The 19,094-nt window shown below is 33.3% G+C and overlaps 1 protein-coding gene across 1 annotated transcript; it reads left to right on the forward strand.

Annotated features, from left to right (window-relative positions):
- Positions 1–13,411: 13,411 nt before the first annotated feature.
- On the forward strand, positions 13,412–16,673 carry LOC120280378 (lys-63-specific deubiquitinase BRCC36-like). The gene is made up of 3 exons (XM_039287246.1): positions 13,412–13,895; positions 14,007–14,106; positions 16,379–16,673. Exons 1-3 carry the CDS (start codon positions 13,412–13,414, stop codon positions 16,671–16,673), a joined length of 879 nt encoding a protein of 292 aa, XP_039143180.1.
- Positions 16,674–19,094: the final 2,421 nt, after the last annotated feature.

A 19,094-nucleotide genomic window follows, 5' to 3' on the forward strand; every position in this document is an offset into this window, starting at 1 on the left:
TAAATTGTCATTTTTAACCAAAATTATATTTGTTTGATAAATTATCAATTTAGATTGTGTTAAGTAGAAATACAAATACACTGATGTATATATACATCACTAATAGTTACATTAGTTGGATCCTATTACAAGACTATTTTTATGATTAAGGATTATGACTAGGAGATATAGTGGACAAAGCATAGACTATGTTTAATCATAAGGGAAATGCAGTAGCTATCCCCATAGAGTTATGCCTTATTCATCTAATTTATCTCAATTTATCTGTAGACTTTTTTTGAATTTGCAATTTTATTTAACTCTTAATATATATATTTTTTTCAATAGTATTCATGTGAGCATATATGGTGTATGTGTTTTGAATATATTTTTAATCTATAGACATGTGTTAATTATAAAAATCATATTGTTCTATGTTATCAGAATATAAATGGGAACTGATCGAGAGTGGATGTTAATAGACTTACACATGGGCATAGATTCATTAACCCTGAATTTATGGTTGGGGTAGAGTCATTCATCCAATATGTTTGTGACCAACCGAGATTTATGGATGGTGATAAAATAAGATGCCCATGTTGTAAGTGTCAAAGTCGAAGGTATGAAGTGGTTGATAATGTGAAGTTGCACCTTCTAAGAAATGGGTTTACTCAAGATTATCATCAGTGGGTATGTCATAGGGAACCTTTGGTATATGCAAATTATAGTGAAACTTAGTACAACTCTTCGAGATCGCAAGATGTGGAAGGATCAAGATCATATAGGGACATGATTATCGATGCAATTGGTCCTAACTTTGATCCATATTATGATGCAAATGAAGAGGAAATGCCAAACCCTACAACTCAAAAATTGTATGACATGCTTGATACAGTAAAAGAACCTTTATGGCTTGGATGTGAAGCACACACTCAATTATCTGCCGTTGCAAGATTATTAACAATAAAATCTGAGTTTCACATGTCAGAGAGGTGTTATGATGCTGTATTGCAATTTATGAAAGAGGCATTACCACCTAATAATAAGTTGGTTGATAACTTCTATAATACAAAGAAGTTTGTTGCTGGCTTGGGTCTTCCATGCGAGAAAATCCATTGTTGCATAAATGGATGCATGTTATATTGGGGTGAGGATAATGACAGAAGAAGATGCAAGATTTGTGACCATCCTCGATATAAAAGCAGGAAGAGAGGCATAGGGAATCACAAAGATTATTCACCGAATCAAAAGATGTATTATTTTCCTCTAACACCCAGTCTACAAAAATTATATGCTTCAAAGGTGACAGCAAAGGATATGAGGTGGCACAAAGAGCATGATGAAAAAGATGGCGTGATTTGCCATCCTTCTGAGGCTGAAGCATAGGAGCAATGTGATCTCATTCATCCTCTTTTTGCATTAGAGGCTTGAAATGTAAGACTTGGGTTATCTACTGATGGGTTTCAACCATTTGGATAATTAGGCAAGCAATATTCTTGTTAGCCTGTTATTATCACACCAAACAATTTGCCGACGTGGATGTGTATAAAGAACCCTTATATGTTTTTAACTGTTATTGTACCTAGCCCCAAAACCCCAAAGCAAAAGTTAGATGTGTACTTGCAAGCATTAATTGTAGAGTTAAAACATTTGTGGAATGTTGGTGTACAAACATATGATGTGTCCAAGAAACAAAATTTTCAAATGAGAGCTGCACTCATCTGGACCATTGTTGATTTCCTAGGTTTTGCAATGCTATCAAGATGGAGTACAACAGGGAAAAAGCTTGTCCATATTGTATGTGTAAATCAAAATCTTTTAGTCTTGTTAATGGTGGTAAAATTTTGTGGTTTGATTGTAATCAGCAATTCCTACCCACACATCATCCTTTCAGAAGAAACAGAAATGATTTTGTAAAGAACAAGATTGAAGAGTCACCACCTCCATCTATTTTTCTGGGTATCAAATTTTGAAACAAATCGAAGACTTAAAGTTGAAGAAAATATCAGAAGTTGGTGTTGAATAGTGGAATGCTCCTATTTGTAAGTCAAGTGGATGGTACAAATGTAGCATATTTTGGGATTTGCCTTATTGGAGTACTAATCTCATCCGCCATAATCTTGATGTCATGCATATTGAAAAAAATGTTTTTGAAAATGTGTTTGACACCGTGATAATTGTGGAAGGCAAAACCAAAGATAATGCAAAAGCAAGAGACGATGTGAAAATATATTGCAAGCGTAAAGAATTGGAGAAAAATGAAGTGACCGGGAAATATCCTAAAGCTTGCGATAGCTTAAGTAAGAAGGAAAAAAAAAAGTTGTTTGTGAATTGGTAAGTCAACTTCAGTTTCCAGATTGGTATGTTTCAAATATGGCAAGGTGTGTTGATATGTGCAAGTATAAGATGTATGGAATGAAAAGCCATGATTGCCATGATTCAAATATGGCAAGGTGTGTTAATATGTGCAAGTATAAGATGTATGGAATGAAAAGCCATGATTGCCATGCATTCATGCAAAGGTTAATCCCTATAGCCTTTCGTGAATTATTACCATTGTCAGTATGGAAAGCTTTGACAGAGCTAAGCTTATTTTTCAAAGATCTTACTTGTTCGACTATTAGAGTGGAAGACATGAATAGGCTTATCGAAGAAATTCCTGTAATATTGTGCAAGTTGGAGCGTATATTACCTCCGAGTTTCTTTGACTCAATGGAATATCTTCCAGTTCACTTACAATATGAAGCAAAGATAGCAAGGCCTGTGCAATATCGTTGGATGTACACATTTGAGAGGTAAACTTTAATATAAAGTCAGTCTATATGATTTTTTATAATGTCTATTTTTTTTAATTTGATATAACTATTCTTATTTATAATTTAGGTTCTTGCGTCATTTAAAGAAGAAAGTAACTAACAAAGCTAAGGTTGAAGGTTCAATTTGTAATTGCATAGTTTGTTGAAGAAACATCAACTTTTTGTTCATATTACTTTGAGCCTCATATGAACACAAAGAAAAGTACCTCATAATGATGATGGAGGAGAGGTTCAAACATCTGAAGGTATTTTATCAATATTCAGTTTTCCTGGTCAACCATATGGGCAAGCAAAATCAAAACGTTTGACTGATAAAGAGTATTATCAAGTTCAAACTTACATCTTACTAAATTGTGATGAGGTTCAGCAATATGTCAAGTATACTTCTCTACTTCAATTTAATTAAAAAGAAAACTTTTAGTTTCTTTTTTTAACGCAAATGGTTTTGCCTTTGAAGGATATTTGTGGAAGAGGTGGTGGAAAATACACCTAATATAACTGATGCACAAGTTGATGATAAATTGTAAAATGAATTTGCTAACTGGTTTAAGATTTATGTAAGTCTTATGCTTTATATATTCTTCTTATTTATCAATCTTACTATATTGATTTCTTGTCTATTAATATTAATAGTGCATCTTATTATGTAGGCATGGGATCCTAATAATAATGTAACCAATCAAATGATGAAGGATCTCACAACTGGGCCTTGAAAAGTTGTGATTACTTATCCATTCTATTTCATCAAAAGGTATAAATTCCACACAACTGAGCATGGTGCGAGAAGAATGACAATAAATAGTGGAGTTTGTGTAAAGGATTCCAATTACAGTGCAACATCATATGATTATTATGGTCTTTTGAGGGAGATTATACAATTAGAGTATCCTCCACTCCCAATAAAAAGGACTACATTGTTTAAGTGTGATTGGTTTGATCCAACTCTAAATGTTGGGATGAAAATACATGAGGATTACAATCTTGTGGATATCAATCACAAAAAAAGGTTTAACAAGGATGAAGCCTTCATTTTATCTACACAAGCGACACAAGAATATTATACATCTTATCCAAGCATGAAATGTGACAAGGATAATTAGTGGGTTGTATGCAAAATTAAGCCAAGACAAATTATATATTGATGCTCCACTAGAAAATTTGGCATTCCAAGAAGATGAAATCGAAGAGCACTACATTGACAATATCGATGATATATCGAGACCTGTAAATGATTCAAATGGAGGTTCCATGGAGATTGATAATAGCCATGATGATATACTGGAAGATGAAATTGAAACAGATTATGAAACTGAAGACAAATCTAAAAACGATGAAGATGAATACATTTCCGATGATAATGAGTTGTAATCATTAGTTTTCTTGTTAGATTGGTGAACAAATGCAATACAATTTATATATTGTAGTAGTTGATTTGCAATTTTTTTGAAGTTATGATTATTGTGCATTGTCAGTTTTCTTTTGCTAAGTTATATTTCTTTTTTCAAAAGACATTGTTTTAGTTTATTTATATCATGTATTATTTACATATGTTGACTTATTTTCTTATCAACTAATTATATTTTTATAATTTTATAGATATGGCTAGAGGTAAAGAAAGGACTAGATTAAGAGGTAGAAAGAGTGGAGGTCGTACTTCTCAAACTCATTCAAACATTGAAAGATCAAGCAATGCTGATAGTGTACCATTTTCAAATGCCCCTATTCCCAGTGTTGAGGAAACATTGAATGGTATTGGATCTCAACAACAGAATCAAAATGTTGTAGCTGTTACTGATACTCAAGCAAACTATGGTAGCACACAAGTTGCTTCAACCATTGTTAGGAGGTTATGTATCACAGTTGTAAATAGATTGTAAGTATTCACAATTTGACAATCATAGTATTTGTTATGTGCTCTATTTATTGCTTATTTTTTACTTAAACTATGGTAGGTTAGAGCCATCTAGCAAATGTGCAAGGATAATCATGAAAAAGTTTAAGGAAAAACTTGACTTTAAAGGATACACATGGAAGACAGTTTCACAACTTATAAGAGACTTTTATTTTGAAGAATTTCAGGTATTATTCATTATCATTTCTAATTTATTTAATTGCTTGTTTTATTTTTACTTGTTTTGAACATTAAAATATTTTTTTATCTTATGTAGAAGCACTTTATTTGGGATTTCTCATTAGAGGTATAAGTAAAGGAAGCTTGGGTTTTGAAAGCCTCACAGCGATATAGTGATTTTTTGAGGGATATAAGGGATGCAACAACAAAGCCGGATTATCTAAGTGAGGAGGAATACAAGCATTGGAAAGATGTCTAGGATAGACCTACATTTAAGAAGAAACAAGAGATAAATTCTAAAAATGGATGTAGTATTGCTGGGCCATCATGCCATACAGGAGGGTCAATATCTAATGTTGAGCATGGGAAGAAGCTTGTAAGTATAAATATAAGATTTTAAATGTATTGAAATGTGTTTATTTTATTTTATTTTGCAAATTCATGTATTACATGTTGCTAAGAAAATTAATATTTCTTATTGCTAATTGGGTCGAAAAACCACTCCACATGAGCTTTTTTTGCATACTCATACTAAAAACATTATGGGGAAACTTTTGTAGATCTCAAGTCAAAGATAACCAATGTAAGCATTTCTAAGACCAATGACATTTTAATGCAAGTTATTAATTTTTTCTTCTAAATTTGTATTATTAACATTTGTTTTCAATGTAGAATAAGATGTTGACCTTGAAACAACATGCAATTTCTACAGAATCTGCATCAACAAACTCAAGACCTACTCCAGTAGATGAATTGGCCCTTTATATTGAAGTTGTTGGAGGAGAGAAGAAAAGAAGAGTCTATGGTCTTGGCTCTCAAGTATCTTCCTATTATGGATGCTCTAATTCAAACTCAACTGCAACATCTACTATGCAAAATAATGAAGATTTACAAAATGAGTTAGCATCTATCGGTAATCGACTACAAATCCAAGAAGAGCGGCATCAACAAGAGCGTCAAGAAACTCAACAAGAGCTTAAAGAAACTTCACAAGAGGTGGCTGAAATAAGTAGAATGCTACAATTACTTATATCTCAAAATCAAGCACCTTCTCAAATAAATCAATCAGGTCATGATGAAGATGTTGATCTTACTCCACCAACTTAGTAGTTAGTGTTCTTATCTTGTGACATATTTCTCGTATTTGTTGCTTGCTTGTGATACTTTTGAGTTTTAGTACTTGCCACTTATATTAGCTATATGTGCTTGAAGCTATTTTGAATATGAATTGTGTTGTTTTTTAATGTCTTTTACAATGTTTAATATAATCTTTCATAATTGGTTATGCTAGATTGCAATTGTTATTTTTAGCATATTATAGTAAAATTCACTGATTATTCTAAATGAATGATTTAATACAGGTTTTTGTATTATAATTTATAATATAATTTAAAATAAATAATTAAAACTTTGTTTTATATTAGCAAGGGATTACCCAAGGAATAATAATTTTTTTCAAATTTTATTACCCACGGATTACCTAGGAAATAATCCCTAAATATATTTAGCAAGGGATTACCAAGGGTATGATTCATTACTGCTACATCCAAATACTAACGAATTACCCAGGACATAATCCCTAGTAAATATTACCCAGGGATTACCCAGGGACTAATATTTCAATTTTTTAAAATTTAGCAACAGATTGCCTATGAAAAATCCCTTGCTAACATTACTTAGGGATTTCCCAGGAAAGGTTTCAAAGCAAATTCCTTGTCTATGACGAATCAATTAACTTAAATTACCCAGAGATTTCCCAAAAAATATTTAAACCAAATTCCTTGTCTTTGATGAATTGATTAACATTAATTACCCAGGGAATTTATTATTTACCAACGGAATAATTCGTTGCTATCTAGCAAGTGATTGTAAAATCCCTGGGTAAATTATTACCCATGAGGCTATTACCCAGGGATGTAAATTCCTAGGAAAACCCTCGTTAATGAATATTACCTAGGGATTTTACAATTTTAGCTAGGGAATTGTCCTGAGCTAATTGATGTTTTTGTTGTAGTAAAAGCATCAAGTACATTGAGACTTCCAATGCATGGACAGCTTTTAGAGACAACTTGGCTTAAGAAATGTGGAATGAGCGGTAGGCTTCTAGGAATCAAGCTTGAATTGTCTCTAGCAATCACGCTTGAATTAAGATTTTTTTTTTTTTTTTTGTTATTATCTTTAAGGGAAACTATTATCATATGTTTAATGACTTTTGGGTAGTCTATGTAATTTTGGAAAATCCTTTATATAATTTAGGGTTATCTCAATTTATGCAGTTTTCCTTTTCTATCAATCCAACCACTATGTTTATCCATTATTTATGAAATTGTTTATTATGTTATCTATGTTTATACATTATTTATGAAAGCGTTTATTATGTTATTTATGAAATGTAGTTTTCCTTAAATTACTAACTTTGGTAGTGACAATGTTTGATTTTGCACATATGGAGAATTTAACAAGTCAAGCAAGTGTAAAGCGGATAAGAAGAACAACTATTAGTGGACTCCAGTGGATGATAAAATTTTGATTGAATGTTGCTTGGAGCTTGTGAACCAAGGTTAGAGAGCAGACAATGGCTTCAAGACAAGATATTTGAGTCAACTACAAAAATGGATGGTTAAAAAGATCCTCACTGCAAAATCATCGGTGATCCTCATATTTAAATCTAGGATGAGGACACTTAAAGCATAGTTTAGATAACTAAAAGAGATGAGGAGTCAATCTGGGTTTGGATGGAACGAAGCTAACAAATGTGTAACCTGTGTGGATGATATATTATATTCTTGGTTGAACGTAAAATGAAATTCATCTCTAGTCGAAATTTTATAATTATGTTTTTTTGAGCAATGCTACTAATAACTACTTATAATGCATAGTCACAAAGAGACTGCTGGACTTAGAAACAAACAATTCCCTTACTTTGATGAGCTAGCAATCATTTTTTGGGAAAAATCAAGCAACTGGAAATGAAGCAAAATTTGCAAGTGAATTTGTGGAAGCTTTAGAAATGGAGAACTCAACACTTGCAATAGCCAAAGCAGCTTTTGAAGCTCATGAAGCAATGAAGAACATGGTCGAAGATGACTACTTTGGTGTGGATATTGAGTTAGAAAATGAGTGTGTTTTTATCTCTGAAAATGCTTGCGATGACTCCTCAAATGCTTCATGTAAAAGAAGGCACAAGAGAAAATGCAAAGTGAGTCAAGTGTTCCTGCAAAAAAATAGAAGAAAAAGGGATCAACTAAGGATCCAACTGATAATTCCTTCTCCAAGCACATAGAAAGATTTTACGATATTTGTGATGCAGCAAAGTAAGAGATAGGTAAAGTGGCAACCTATTTCCAATACTTGAATGCAAATACAACAAAAAAAAGGCACATCTCTGTGAGAGCATCACAAAATTCAATGGTTTGACTAAGGAAGAGGCAGTTCAAGCAATTGGCGAAATTTCAGCAGATAGAGCCAAAACTGAATCCTTTTTTTTTTTCCAGATAAAGATGTGAGGTTGATTTATGTGAAGAGTGTTTTAGATGGTGTCATCTAAATTTTCTATTTAATTTTGTTTCTTTGGTTTGTGATATGGGCATATTTTATATTTTGGATAATTAAACCAACATGTCTAGACTTTGCCTTATTTTTGAGTTTGGATTATGAATTTATGGTAATACTTTGAACTATTTAAGGTGTGATTGTTCATATGGAATGCATCATGAATGTTTGTTGGATAATATCAATCACGACAATAGATGTAAGAATTAAAACAAATAAAATTGTATGATGAAAACACATGGTGGTTTAAATCCATATTTTTTAAGTTTACTAAAAAAACATAAAACCCCATTTGAAAATTTTGTTTAAAATTTTATGAAGAATAGGTTACTTATCACTTGGACTAAGTTAGTAATATTATTAGAGTTAAATAAAAACCCAGTTTTAGAAACTACAACAACTAAGGGCAAAAGCAAGAATAAACTTAACTTTACATTGAAAACACATTCATACCAAACGAGGGAATTAAGTTTGTATGCAATGTAATTACAATTTTGATTGAGATAACCAAATGTCGTAATGTTATTTTGCAAGGAAAGTAATTGCATGCAAAGTCTTTCCCTGCAAAGTTCCAAATGGATCCTCAATCTAGAAGTCTCCCAATTTAGCTTTCATCAACTAAAATATCTCCGATCACTATAATAGGAAATTTACCTCTCACCTCCATCAAATCTATTTATTTAAATATCTAACACCAACTCTTAATAATACAAAAATAGAAATATTGTGTTTTAACCATAACAATAACAAACCCTCATTATCATGACTTCAAAATTTAATATGATTCAGGTTTAATAAAAAATAATATGTTTGAAAAACTAAAATATTTTCTCCCTTTTTTTGATATTTCATAAGGATTCAAAGTTTAAGAAAAAAATATCTCTTGATCTATAATTAAAACAGATGTTGTTTTTTATTAAAGAGCAACACTATATCAAACGAAATGCTTTCCCGAATTCATATCCATGTCATCACATCCAAATTACCCCCTTTTATCTGATCCCAAATAACCCAACATTTTCCTCCATCTTCTTCATCACCGGACCTCCACCAACGCACCTCCCACGCCACCCTTGCTGTCTTTGCCTGCTGCCACCAGCATTGTTGCCACTGCCACAGCACCACAATAACCCTAATTTTCCTCCATCATTTTCATCATCTGACCACCACCATCGCACCTCCCACACCACCCTCACCGTCTCCGCCTGAAGCCACCGGCACCATGGCCAACGTCGCCACGATCGCGTTCCCCACAAGCTTTAGAACCTTCGCCGTCACATACTCCAGTATTGTCGTTGAGTACACCGCTGCCATTGCCCACTCGTCAGTTCGCCGATACCCTCGACTTTCGTTGCAGATGAATCCTTCCCTTCGAAACTACACAGCAAAAATCCAAAATCAAGCCAAATCAACAAAAATCCATTGATTAAACAAGAAATAAACAAGGATTTCTCCTACTTGAAGGCGGCGGGAATGATAAAACAAGGGATAGTGACAACAAGGACGGCCATTGCGTCAGCCAAAATACTACTGGAATGATTGACCATCAAAGACGGTGGAGACGGAGAGGGTGGCAGAGATATCATTAGTAGCGTACGATGGCGGCGACGACGTCAATGACAGTGCCGATGAAGTCAGGCGAGACGATGAGGGTGGTGTGGATAAAAGGGTGTGAGTAGGATAAAAGGGGGTGATTTGGATGTGATGACATGGACGCCCACGTCATTCGTGTGATGAATTTGGGAAAGTATTTTGGCGGATGTAACATTGCTCTTTTTTTTTAATAAATTTTAAAATTTTATGTATATATATATATACTATTATACTGCTTTTATTCATTCACATGATTAAATATTATTTTTGAAGATATTTTATTAAAAATGACTCAATTGTTTAATTATACTATAAAAGGGGCTTAACAAAATTTTAATTTAATTTTACTTTTATCAGAGATTCAACGAGCAAAGGCACTACTTGCCTTGTCGAGCAAAGCTCCAACTTGGTCGATGATGGCCGGCAGTGAAGCGCAAAGGAGGGGGGCATAAACTTGTAATCATTGTAAGAAGGTCTTCCCTTTGAGGTCAATGTTGTTCCTGAGAAGTGAGGTTCCTCAAGGTCACTAAGTTGGTCATTGTTGCCAGGTTTCCACAGAGATTCTTGTTAGTAAAATGTAGGGTTGGCGTTTTAACAAATCACATTTAAGTGTTGAGCTTCACAGGTCCTATCACAAAGATTTTCTAAGAGGTCTTGATACATTCTCTCAAAAGATATAGCCAAAGATCAAGACTTAAGAAAAATGTGATTTTTCCCATATCTCCCTATTAGGATAAGGAAAGTTTGAAGATAAGGAAGAAAGATAAATTTCTTAAATTAACAAATGTTTCCCAAAAGACTCTTTTCAAACATTACAATTTTGAAATAAATCACACAAAGTATAGGAATCGAATAACAAGATTAATTCGTAGACATCCCCGCTATCCTTAGAGAGATTTATGCATTATATCACAGAAGTTTTCTAAGAGAGTTTAATGCAATCTTTCGCAAAATGAAACCGAAGATCACGAATTAGGAAAAAATGAACTTTGAAGAGAAAAGTCAAATTTCTTGAATAGACAAATACCTTAGATTGGTCATTATTTATAGCCTCCAAAAACTCCTTTGAAGCATTATAATCTATGGTCTAATAGAATCATTAAATTTCAAATGATATTTTTGAAATGGTACAACCATTGTTTTAAGGCATTTTTAATGTGTTGCACCTTTGATTAAAGGCAACTAAAGTGTTGCATTTTTTGGTTGAAGACACTAATAAATTATCGGTATAATACTCACAATGGTCCTTCTACTTTTCGCACTCTTCTCTTTTGGTCCTCACATTGAGGATTTGGCATAATGAGTCCCTCTACTTTTTAAAGTGGAAAATTTAAGTCCAAAATCCAATGGGAGTCAACTATGCCATTTGTTTTTGGTGGCGTGGCATTTTCAATTTCTAAATATTATTATAAAATATATATATACAAAAATAATTAATCAAAACTTGACTTTTGGGTTCGGATCTAGAAACCTTATCCGAATTTAAACCCCACTCACATCTACCTTCACCGTCACCATCACCCTCACCCTCACACCATCATTCTTCTCCATCTCACACCAATCCTTGTGAACACCTACCAACAACCCACCACCACAATGTCCCCCACCACCACCTCCTCCTTCTCCACCCTCTGCACTCTGGAAGCACTAGTTAGCTTTTTATATTTTCTTATGTTAAGTAAATGTCAAGTAACTAAGAACCTATTGTCTTATAGATATAGGCAACAATTGTGATTAAAGCATATCAATTGTAAAATTGATAAACTTCATGTGATCAATGAAATTCAGTTTTTCAATTGTCAAAATTTCAAATTGTAAAATTATGTGATTGTTTATATATAAATAATGTGACATATGTCCTAATCGAACTCAAATCCTAAGTTAAGTAAAATTTAAACCATGGATATGTTTAGAATTAAATTTAAACATCCTAATCTTAATCTTAATTGATTATTTGGTTGTCTTGGACTAGAATGCAAATTACAAAATTGCCCTTGAGAACATATCTCGAGGCACAAATGCAAAATTTACAAGATTGCCCTTGAAAACACATATCTCGAGGAAATTTCAAATCTTAGGATAGCCCAAATACGCATCCCGAGGCAATCCTAAATTTCATATGGCCTGAGAACATATCTCGAGGCAATTTGAGAAATGCAAATCCCGAAGCATTTGAACACACATCCCGAGGCAAATTGGGTTAAGTGAATTAAAAAAAGGATAATAATAAGATAATATAAATAATAATAATAATAATAAGTAATGCATAAATAATAAATAAAAAAGGGTAAAAAAATAAATAAATAATAAAATAAAACAATAAAATAAAAAAAATAATAATAATAAAATAAAACAAAATAATAATAATAATAATATATAAATTTAAAAAAAATTGGTCACTTCGTCGTGATTTGAGAGAAGGTTGGTTGAAAAGATAAGATTTTTTTAATTAAAAAAATATTAATTAATTACAATTTTAAAATTTTGAATTTTTGATTTGGTTTTATCTTCATGCTAACTTGGTTAGGATTTGACGGAGGAGAGGATAAGATCTAAGGTTTTCTTTAAAAGTGGGGGGAATTGGCGAAGTGAGGGAGTCTTTTTTGGAGAGAAATTTTTTTTTTTTTTTAAAAAAAAGAAGAAAAAAATTTTTGAGAAAAGAAGAGGAAGAAAGGTACATATCTCTCTCCCCATATTCATATATATATATATATATATATAAACTCTCATTGCTGCTCGCCGTTGCCTGTCGTCGCTGCGCCGTCGCCGTTGCTACCACTCGTCGATGCCGCTGTTACTACACCACTGTTGCATGCTTGAGTGGCTGAAATAATGGCGCCAAGCATGCCGTCCGCTCATCACTGCTGCTCGACGTCACCGTTGCTGCTGCTGTTGCTACACCGCTGTTGCTGCTTGAGTGGCTGAAATAATGCCGCCAAGCATGCTATCTACTACTGCTCATGGCTGCTACTGCTACTGCTCGCCACTGCTGGTGCCCACCGTTGCTGCCATCATTGTCTGCCATCATCACCGCCACCATAATTGCTGCCACCTGAGAGGAGACTAAAAAAAATAGAGAGAAAAGAAGGAGGAGGAAGCTGGGGGAGGACCGGCCAAAACAATTAAAAAATAAAAATAATAATAATAATAAAAGAAAGAAAGAAGATTTTTTTTCAAAAAAAAAGAAGAGAAAAAAAGACAAGAGAATGAAAAAAGAAGAAGAGTAAAAAGAAGAAGAAGAGAACAGAAGGTTGCCGCCGCGGTTGCCTTGACGCCGCTGGTGCTGGCCCAAACCTTCGTCTCGGCATTGATGTCTGTGTCTTCTTTTTCCTGTCTTCCATTGTTCTTTCTCTCACGCAGCTTCTTCCCTCGCTTCCCTTGCACGAGAGCAAAAGGAGCCATGTCGTTGACGGGCGTGGGGATGTCGGAGGAGGTCTGGCTCACTCGCATCACCCACCCATTGAGTACCGAGACCAAGGAGATCATGGGACTTCTCCGCGGGGACATCAAATATTCAAACGGTGGTAATACAACTTTTTTAATCTGGGGTGTCTCCCTACAGATGCGGTCTGATCATCGCAAAGACCGAGTGAAGACTAATCCTGAATTGTTGGCTGCGGCATCTCTACAAGATGAGAAGATGACACTGACAACAGGAAGAACAACACAAGTGATTGGATGGTACCACCCTCATCCTCATATCACTATACTTCCAACTCATGTAGATGTTCGTACACAAGCAATGTATCAATTGCTGGATGCTGGTTCTATTAGGCTGATACTTTCTTGCTTTAGTAAGGATGCTCAGAAAGTTGGGAGGATTCAGGTTATTGCATTTCAATCCCTGAATAGAAAAGAGATGCATGTTACACCTTTTAGCACTAGTTCAATTATAGAGGACACTGCAGATTGAAGAGAGACCAAAGCTATAACAGTTGGGGAAGGATCTTCAGCATTGGAGAATTCTTATTCTCATTTGGACATCAATTATTCAGGGAAGCAAAGAGATAGAGGAAATTCTCTTGTAGCATATACTGGTGATAGCACATTTGACACAATAGCTGATACAGATTCTATGGACATGACACCAAGCATGTAGGAAGCTTTGCACCGATCAAATCTAGAAGTAAGTGGTGCAGAGTATGTTAGGAAGGAAGTACCACTAAAAGTTGTGCCAACTATTCCACTGCTAAAGCTCGAACATCCTTTCAATTCATTCACAGATTTGCAAGAAGAATTGTTCAAAGAGGACCAAGCAGCATATAAAGAAGCTATTTCACATAATGTACAAGATGGGAAAATACATCCTCTTACTTTCATTCATCTCGATTCGACCTACCAGGCCATACTGTGCACGTTGATGGAATATTTGTTTAAGCCCAGCGATAAGTGCACTACAAGACACTTTGAAGGAAAACGAAATTCGGTTATCCATATTAATGAAGGAGGTCAAGTCATTGGAAACTGAAGGCCATGGCCGGGAGAACGAGTCAAGCTTCGGACCTCCACAGCATGCCAGTCGGAGGGGGGCGTTTTGATTTGTCTACAGAGGTCCATAAGATGTGTCTATCTTGTATAACCTGATCCTTCCAGCCAGTGCACCATTACCATCCCTCTGTTACCAATTCATAAGGCTCTCTCTATGTTATGGATGATTTCATTTCAACCATTGAGTGGGCATGTGTAATTATAAAAAAAAATGTCAGAGCTTTTAAAAGAAATGCCAATTATATAAAAATTGGGGGGAGCATGGATACGTGCATGAAATTAAAAATAATAATAATAAATATATAATAATAAAAGAATGAGAGAAGCATGCATAAGCGCATGAAATTAAAAAATAATAATAATAATAATAATAAAAAAATATAAAAGTATGAGAAAACATGCTCACATGCATAAAGACAGGCCCGCCATCTAAAGAAAAATAAAATGAGTGGATAGTTCCAGCATTTTAGAAGAGAATATAAATATATATATATATATATATATATATATACATATGAATTGAGATAGCATGCACTCTCATGATAAGTACAAAAGCTACATATTACTTGGCTTCTGTGCTGGTTCTCGGTTGATTGCAATTTTCATATTTAAAATTTTTGGAGTATATTAGTTGCTATCGTGAATCCAAATAAGAGCAGTGAAAGCTTTAAAATATATTTTAATATATTCATTAAGGTTTTATTAAGCTTGGAAACCAATTGGAATATGCCATCCTCCTTTTAGTATAAAAAAAAATCTCAATTCATGTGGCTCATGCATGCATAAAAAAATAATAATAAATAAATAAATAAATAATAAAATAATAAAAAAATAAAAAAAAGTTGATGATAATAATAATTTGAAAAGCGTGGTCCATCATATAAGAGAGACAATATGAGTATGGATATATATCAAGTGTGGTATTTGAACAATATTTCTTTCGATCCAAAGCAACACTACGGTTTAGTCAACGATTAAAATTCATGTCCCAAAGACAATGACGAATTTCAAAGTGATAACAAGATGCATATTGCATACAACAGCTAGCCAAATATGCAACGCAATAATAAGGCACAGACAGCGATGACTTATTTCAAAATGACAGCAAAAAATTTCGAAACGGCAATAAGGCACGCAACGCGGTGGCAAGGCACAGGCAGCGGTAACGATATATGATATATTTATATATATATATATATATATAAGAAAGTCATTGACATATATAATGTATAACAAGATTTATAATTCGCAAATCTTCTTGCTCTTACTTGTACTTTTTGCCCTTAATCAGAGGTTCCTAAGATTTCTAATCTAGGGTAATTAATAATAGAGGCTTGCCTTTATTAGAAATGAAAGAACCCACAAAACAAATATGATATTTGTGCTTCGATATATCATCTGGTGTCTTCTACATGATGCCAGATGCATATTTTCGATCCCACAGTGATCATAGCAACATATCAATTGTAAAATTGTTTAAACAGTAAGTTATGTTTGGATTTTTTGTTTTTATAGTATTGTTTTGTTTAATCCGTTGTTGTTTGCAACAGAAAAATTTGTTAGGTTGTTTTTAGCATTTTGGCAAGAGAAACATATCTAATTTGGCTATCAACTATCATTGTTGCTTTGTTATCATCTCTCATGTTAACATTCACTCACAATTTACCCATAAATTAAGACATTTTGCACAAAATAAAAAAAAATAATTGCAACAAAAATTTTCATTAACTCATAGATCCAAACAAGAAAGCATTCATGTGATGCTTGTACAAGTTTTCAAAAATCTACAAAACAAGCAAACCTTCAAGCTAAAATTGGGAAAATAAGTCTCCCCTCCCCAAGTATTCTTCAAAGTTCCTTTTGGGGGTTGCATAGGCAGAGCTGATGCGGTTATTGATGACCTTGGGTGGGATAGGGATGTTGTTCTTGCTATGGCCGGCACCGCACTAGGACTGAGGAAGCAAAGGAGGAGAAGTGGTGGTGGAACACTACAATGGTGGGTTCTCGTAAGGTGTTCACAGGGATCGGAGTTTGGTTTCCCGTTGTGTAAAATGGATGAGGAGGAGAAGAATGATGAGATTGAGGGTGAAAGCGATGTTGACGATGACAGTGAGTTGGGTTTAAATTTGGATCCGAGATTCCTGTTCCAAGCCCGAAAGTCAAGTTTTGATTGATTATTTTTTAAATTTTTTTTTAATAATATTTAAAAATTGAAAATGCCATGTCACCAAAAACAAATGGCAAAATTAACTCTCATTAAGTTTTGGACTTGATTTTTCCACTTTAAAAAGTAGAGAGATTCATTATGCCAAATCCTCAATGCGGGGACAAATAGGGAAGAGTAAAAAAATAGCGGGACTATTCTTGGTATTATACATAAATTACCACAATGTCCGATTAAAGGCATCCTTAAAGTCACACCCTTAACAATTCCAAAGCGTCCCCTTCTTTTTTTTCTCCTTAAGATAGCCAAATTAGGCCTTTTTGGTGGTTTTCATGAGCTTATTTGGATGATTTTTAGGGTTTATACGTTCGTCCCAATTTGGTATCAGTTGTTGTAAATTATTTTGTTGTAAGTTTGGAGTTTATTTGGTTATATTAGACATCGTCACTTCTTACACAAGACTATATACAAAGGATACTAAAAATCTCAAGTTATTTCTTAGAAAGATTGATTCAAAGCTGAATCTTTTGAGTGATATGTGAAGGGTTTGAATAGAATTAAAATAAGAAAAAATAAGGATTTGGTGGATTCCCCTTGAAAAACTACTCCAATCTTGGGATGCTTCGGTTTGAGATATGCTCCACTTGTCAAGCATGACAAGCACAATCTCTCCTAATATGTCCTCGTTTTAATTTTTCAAAAACTTTGAAAAATTACTCTTAAGGTTCTTTAGTCTTTAAATTCTCGTACAAAGATTTTATTCAATCTCTTTTTTAATCTATATATCTTTAAGGGAAATTTATAGAAATTATAAATTATATTTAATAGAAATATTTTCAATGTCAAAATTAATTGCATATTGTCAAAGAATTCATACCCTAGTGCCATTAGCCCCACTATATAAGGTATTGATGTGGAGATTTAAGAGTTCCAAGTTTAAATTACGCTGGATGCAATGATGATAACTGATCTTAAGTTGTGAATGTGGGTTTGTAAACCAAATCTCGTATCGTCAAATAAGGCTGTACAGATTGGATAATCAAATCTTCAGCCCTTGCATATACCTCTAATTATATATACACTTATTATATTTACAAAAAATAATAAAAATGTATTACACGACATATAGGGAGATATCCAAATGTGACCTTGCTAACATCATCTACTAGATCCCACTTCTAGCACAAATCTTAAATCTCTTAAAAATAAGGCACAATAATTTTATACCACCACCAAAAGTCAACTTCTGTGGGAACAAATATTACTAAATTAGAATCAAGCCTATAAGAGGGCAATGTTTCAAATAGTCAAATGTTTCAAATAGAAGAACAATACATTCAATCTTCATTAAAAAAAAATCTCATTTGCTGGAGAGGAACTACAAAACTCTGCAAGCTATGTAGTAGCAAAAGAATGTGTGTTAATGATGGACAAATTGATGTTGAATGATGTCATACTTTGGCAAACATGATTGATAAGTAGATTATAAATATGGACTCTCTGGAAGAAAATGAGGGAACATGAAAAACCACTATTAGTCCTGTGATAACTCACCATAAAATGCACAAAGGAATGAGAATTCAAAATTTTGCTCTCGTAGTACTATTTATTAGTATTGTTTATACATTATATAAGAGGCCTAATGTTGTTCATCAATATTGATTGTTGGTCCTTGTGTGGGTTTTTTTGTGAGTGGAATAGTGTTTCTTCCTTTTTATGGTTGTATGATTGGAGAGATTTTATCTCTAGGGGTTGTTAAACTACTGTAATATATGCACCTTTATACTTACTAATCTCTTTAACAGTATTTATTGTATTTGTAAAAAAAATATTTAAGGGAACAAAAGTTAAAGATGGTCATATACTTATATATTTAATAATATTAATAATAGCTTTTACATATTTAAATTAATAGTGAAATTAAGAGAACGAATGGGCGCTCACTATAAGAATTGTGGTATTTCAATCATACTTTGGCAAGTTTAGGGGATATTTGGTTACCATGAATGGAATAAGAATGAACCATCAATAAGTCCAACTCCTTGTTTGGTTGTGCATGCATGGGAGTGAAAGAGGCATGAGGAAGGAGTAAAATCATGTTTCATATGTGATCACAATCCCCTCAAATTTAGAATTCTTCATTCCTTAATAATGCCTTGAAGATAAAACAACACTTTTGTCATTGCATTAAAACTATGTATTCTATTTTACCATTTTTTTTAATTTAAAAATTGTTTTTTTTACATTCATTTTTTAACATTCAATTGTCAATGTCAAAGTATAAAAATTTAAAAAAAATGAAAATTTATTATTAGCAATTTAAGTTTTATAGAAAAATCCTTAATTTTGATGTATGATTAACGCCGGTAATTAATAACAAATTAATGATCCCAATGAGCTATTAAAATTTAATATTTATTTATAACAATGA

This window comes from Dioscorea cayenensis, chromosome 1 (genome assembly GCF_009730915.1).
Source record: "Dioscorea cayenensis subsp. rotundata cultivar TDr96_F1 chromosome 1, TDr96_F1_v2_PseudoChromosome.rev07_lg8_w22 25.fasta, whole genome shotgun sequence".
Classification (NCBI taxonomy): Eukaryota; Viridiplantae; Streptophyta; class Magnoliopsida; order Dioscoreales; family Dioscoreaceae; genus Dioscorea; species Dioscorea cayenensis.

Coding starts and splice junctions, on each gene's coding strand:
- LOC120280378 (XM_039287246.1), top strand. CDS start 13,412: ATGTCGTTGACGGGCGTGGGGATGTCGGAGGAGGTCTGGCTCACTCGC. Junction 13,896..14,006: donor TGTTACACCTTTTAGCACTA/GTTCAATTATAG, acceptor TCAATTATTCAG/GGAAGCAAAGAGATAGAGGA. Junction 14,107..16,378: donor ATGGACATGACACCAAGCAT/GTAGGAAGCTTT, acceptor TTGCATAGGCAG/AGCTGATGCGGTTATTGATG.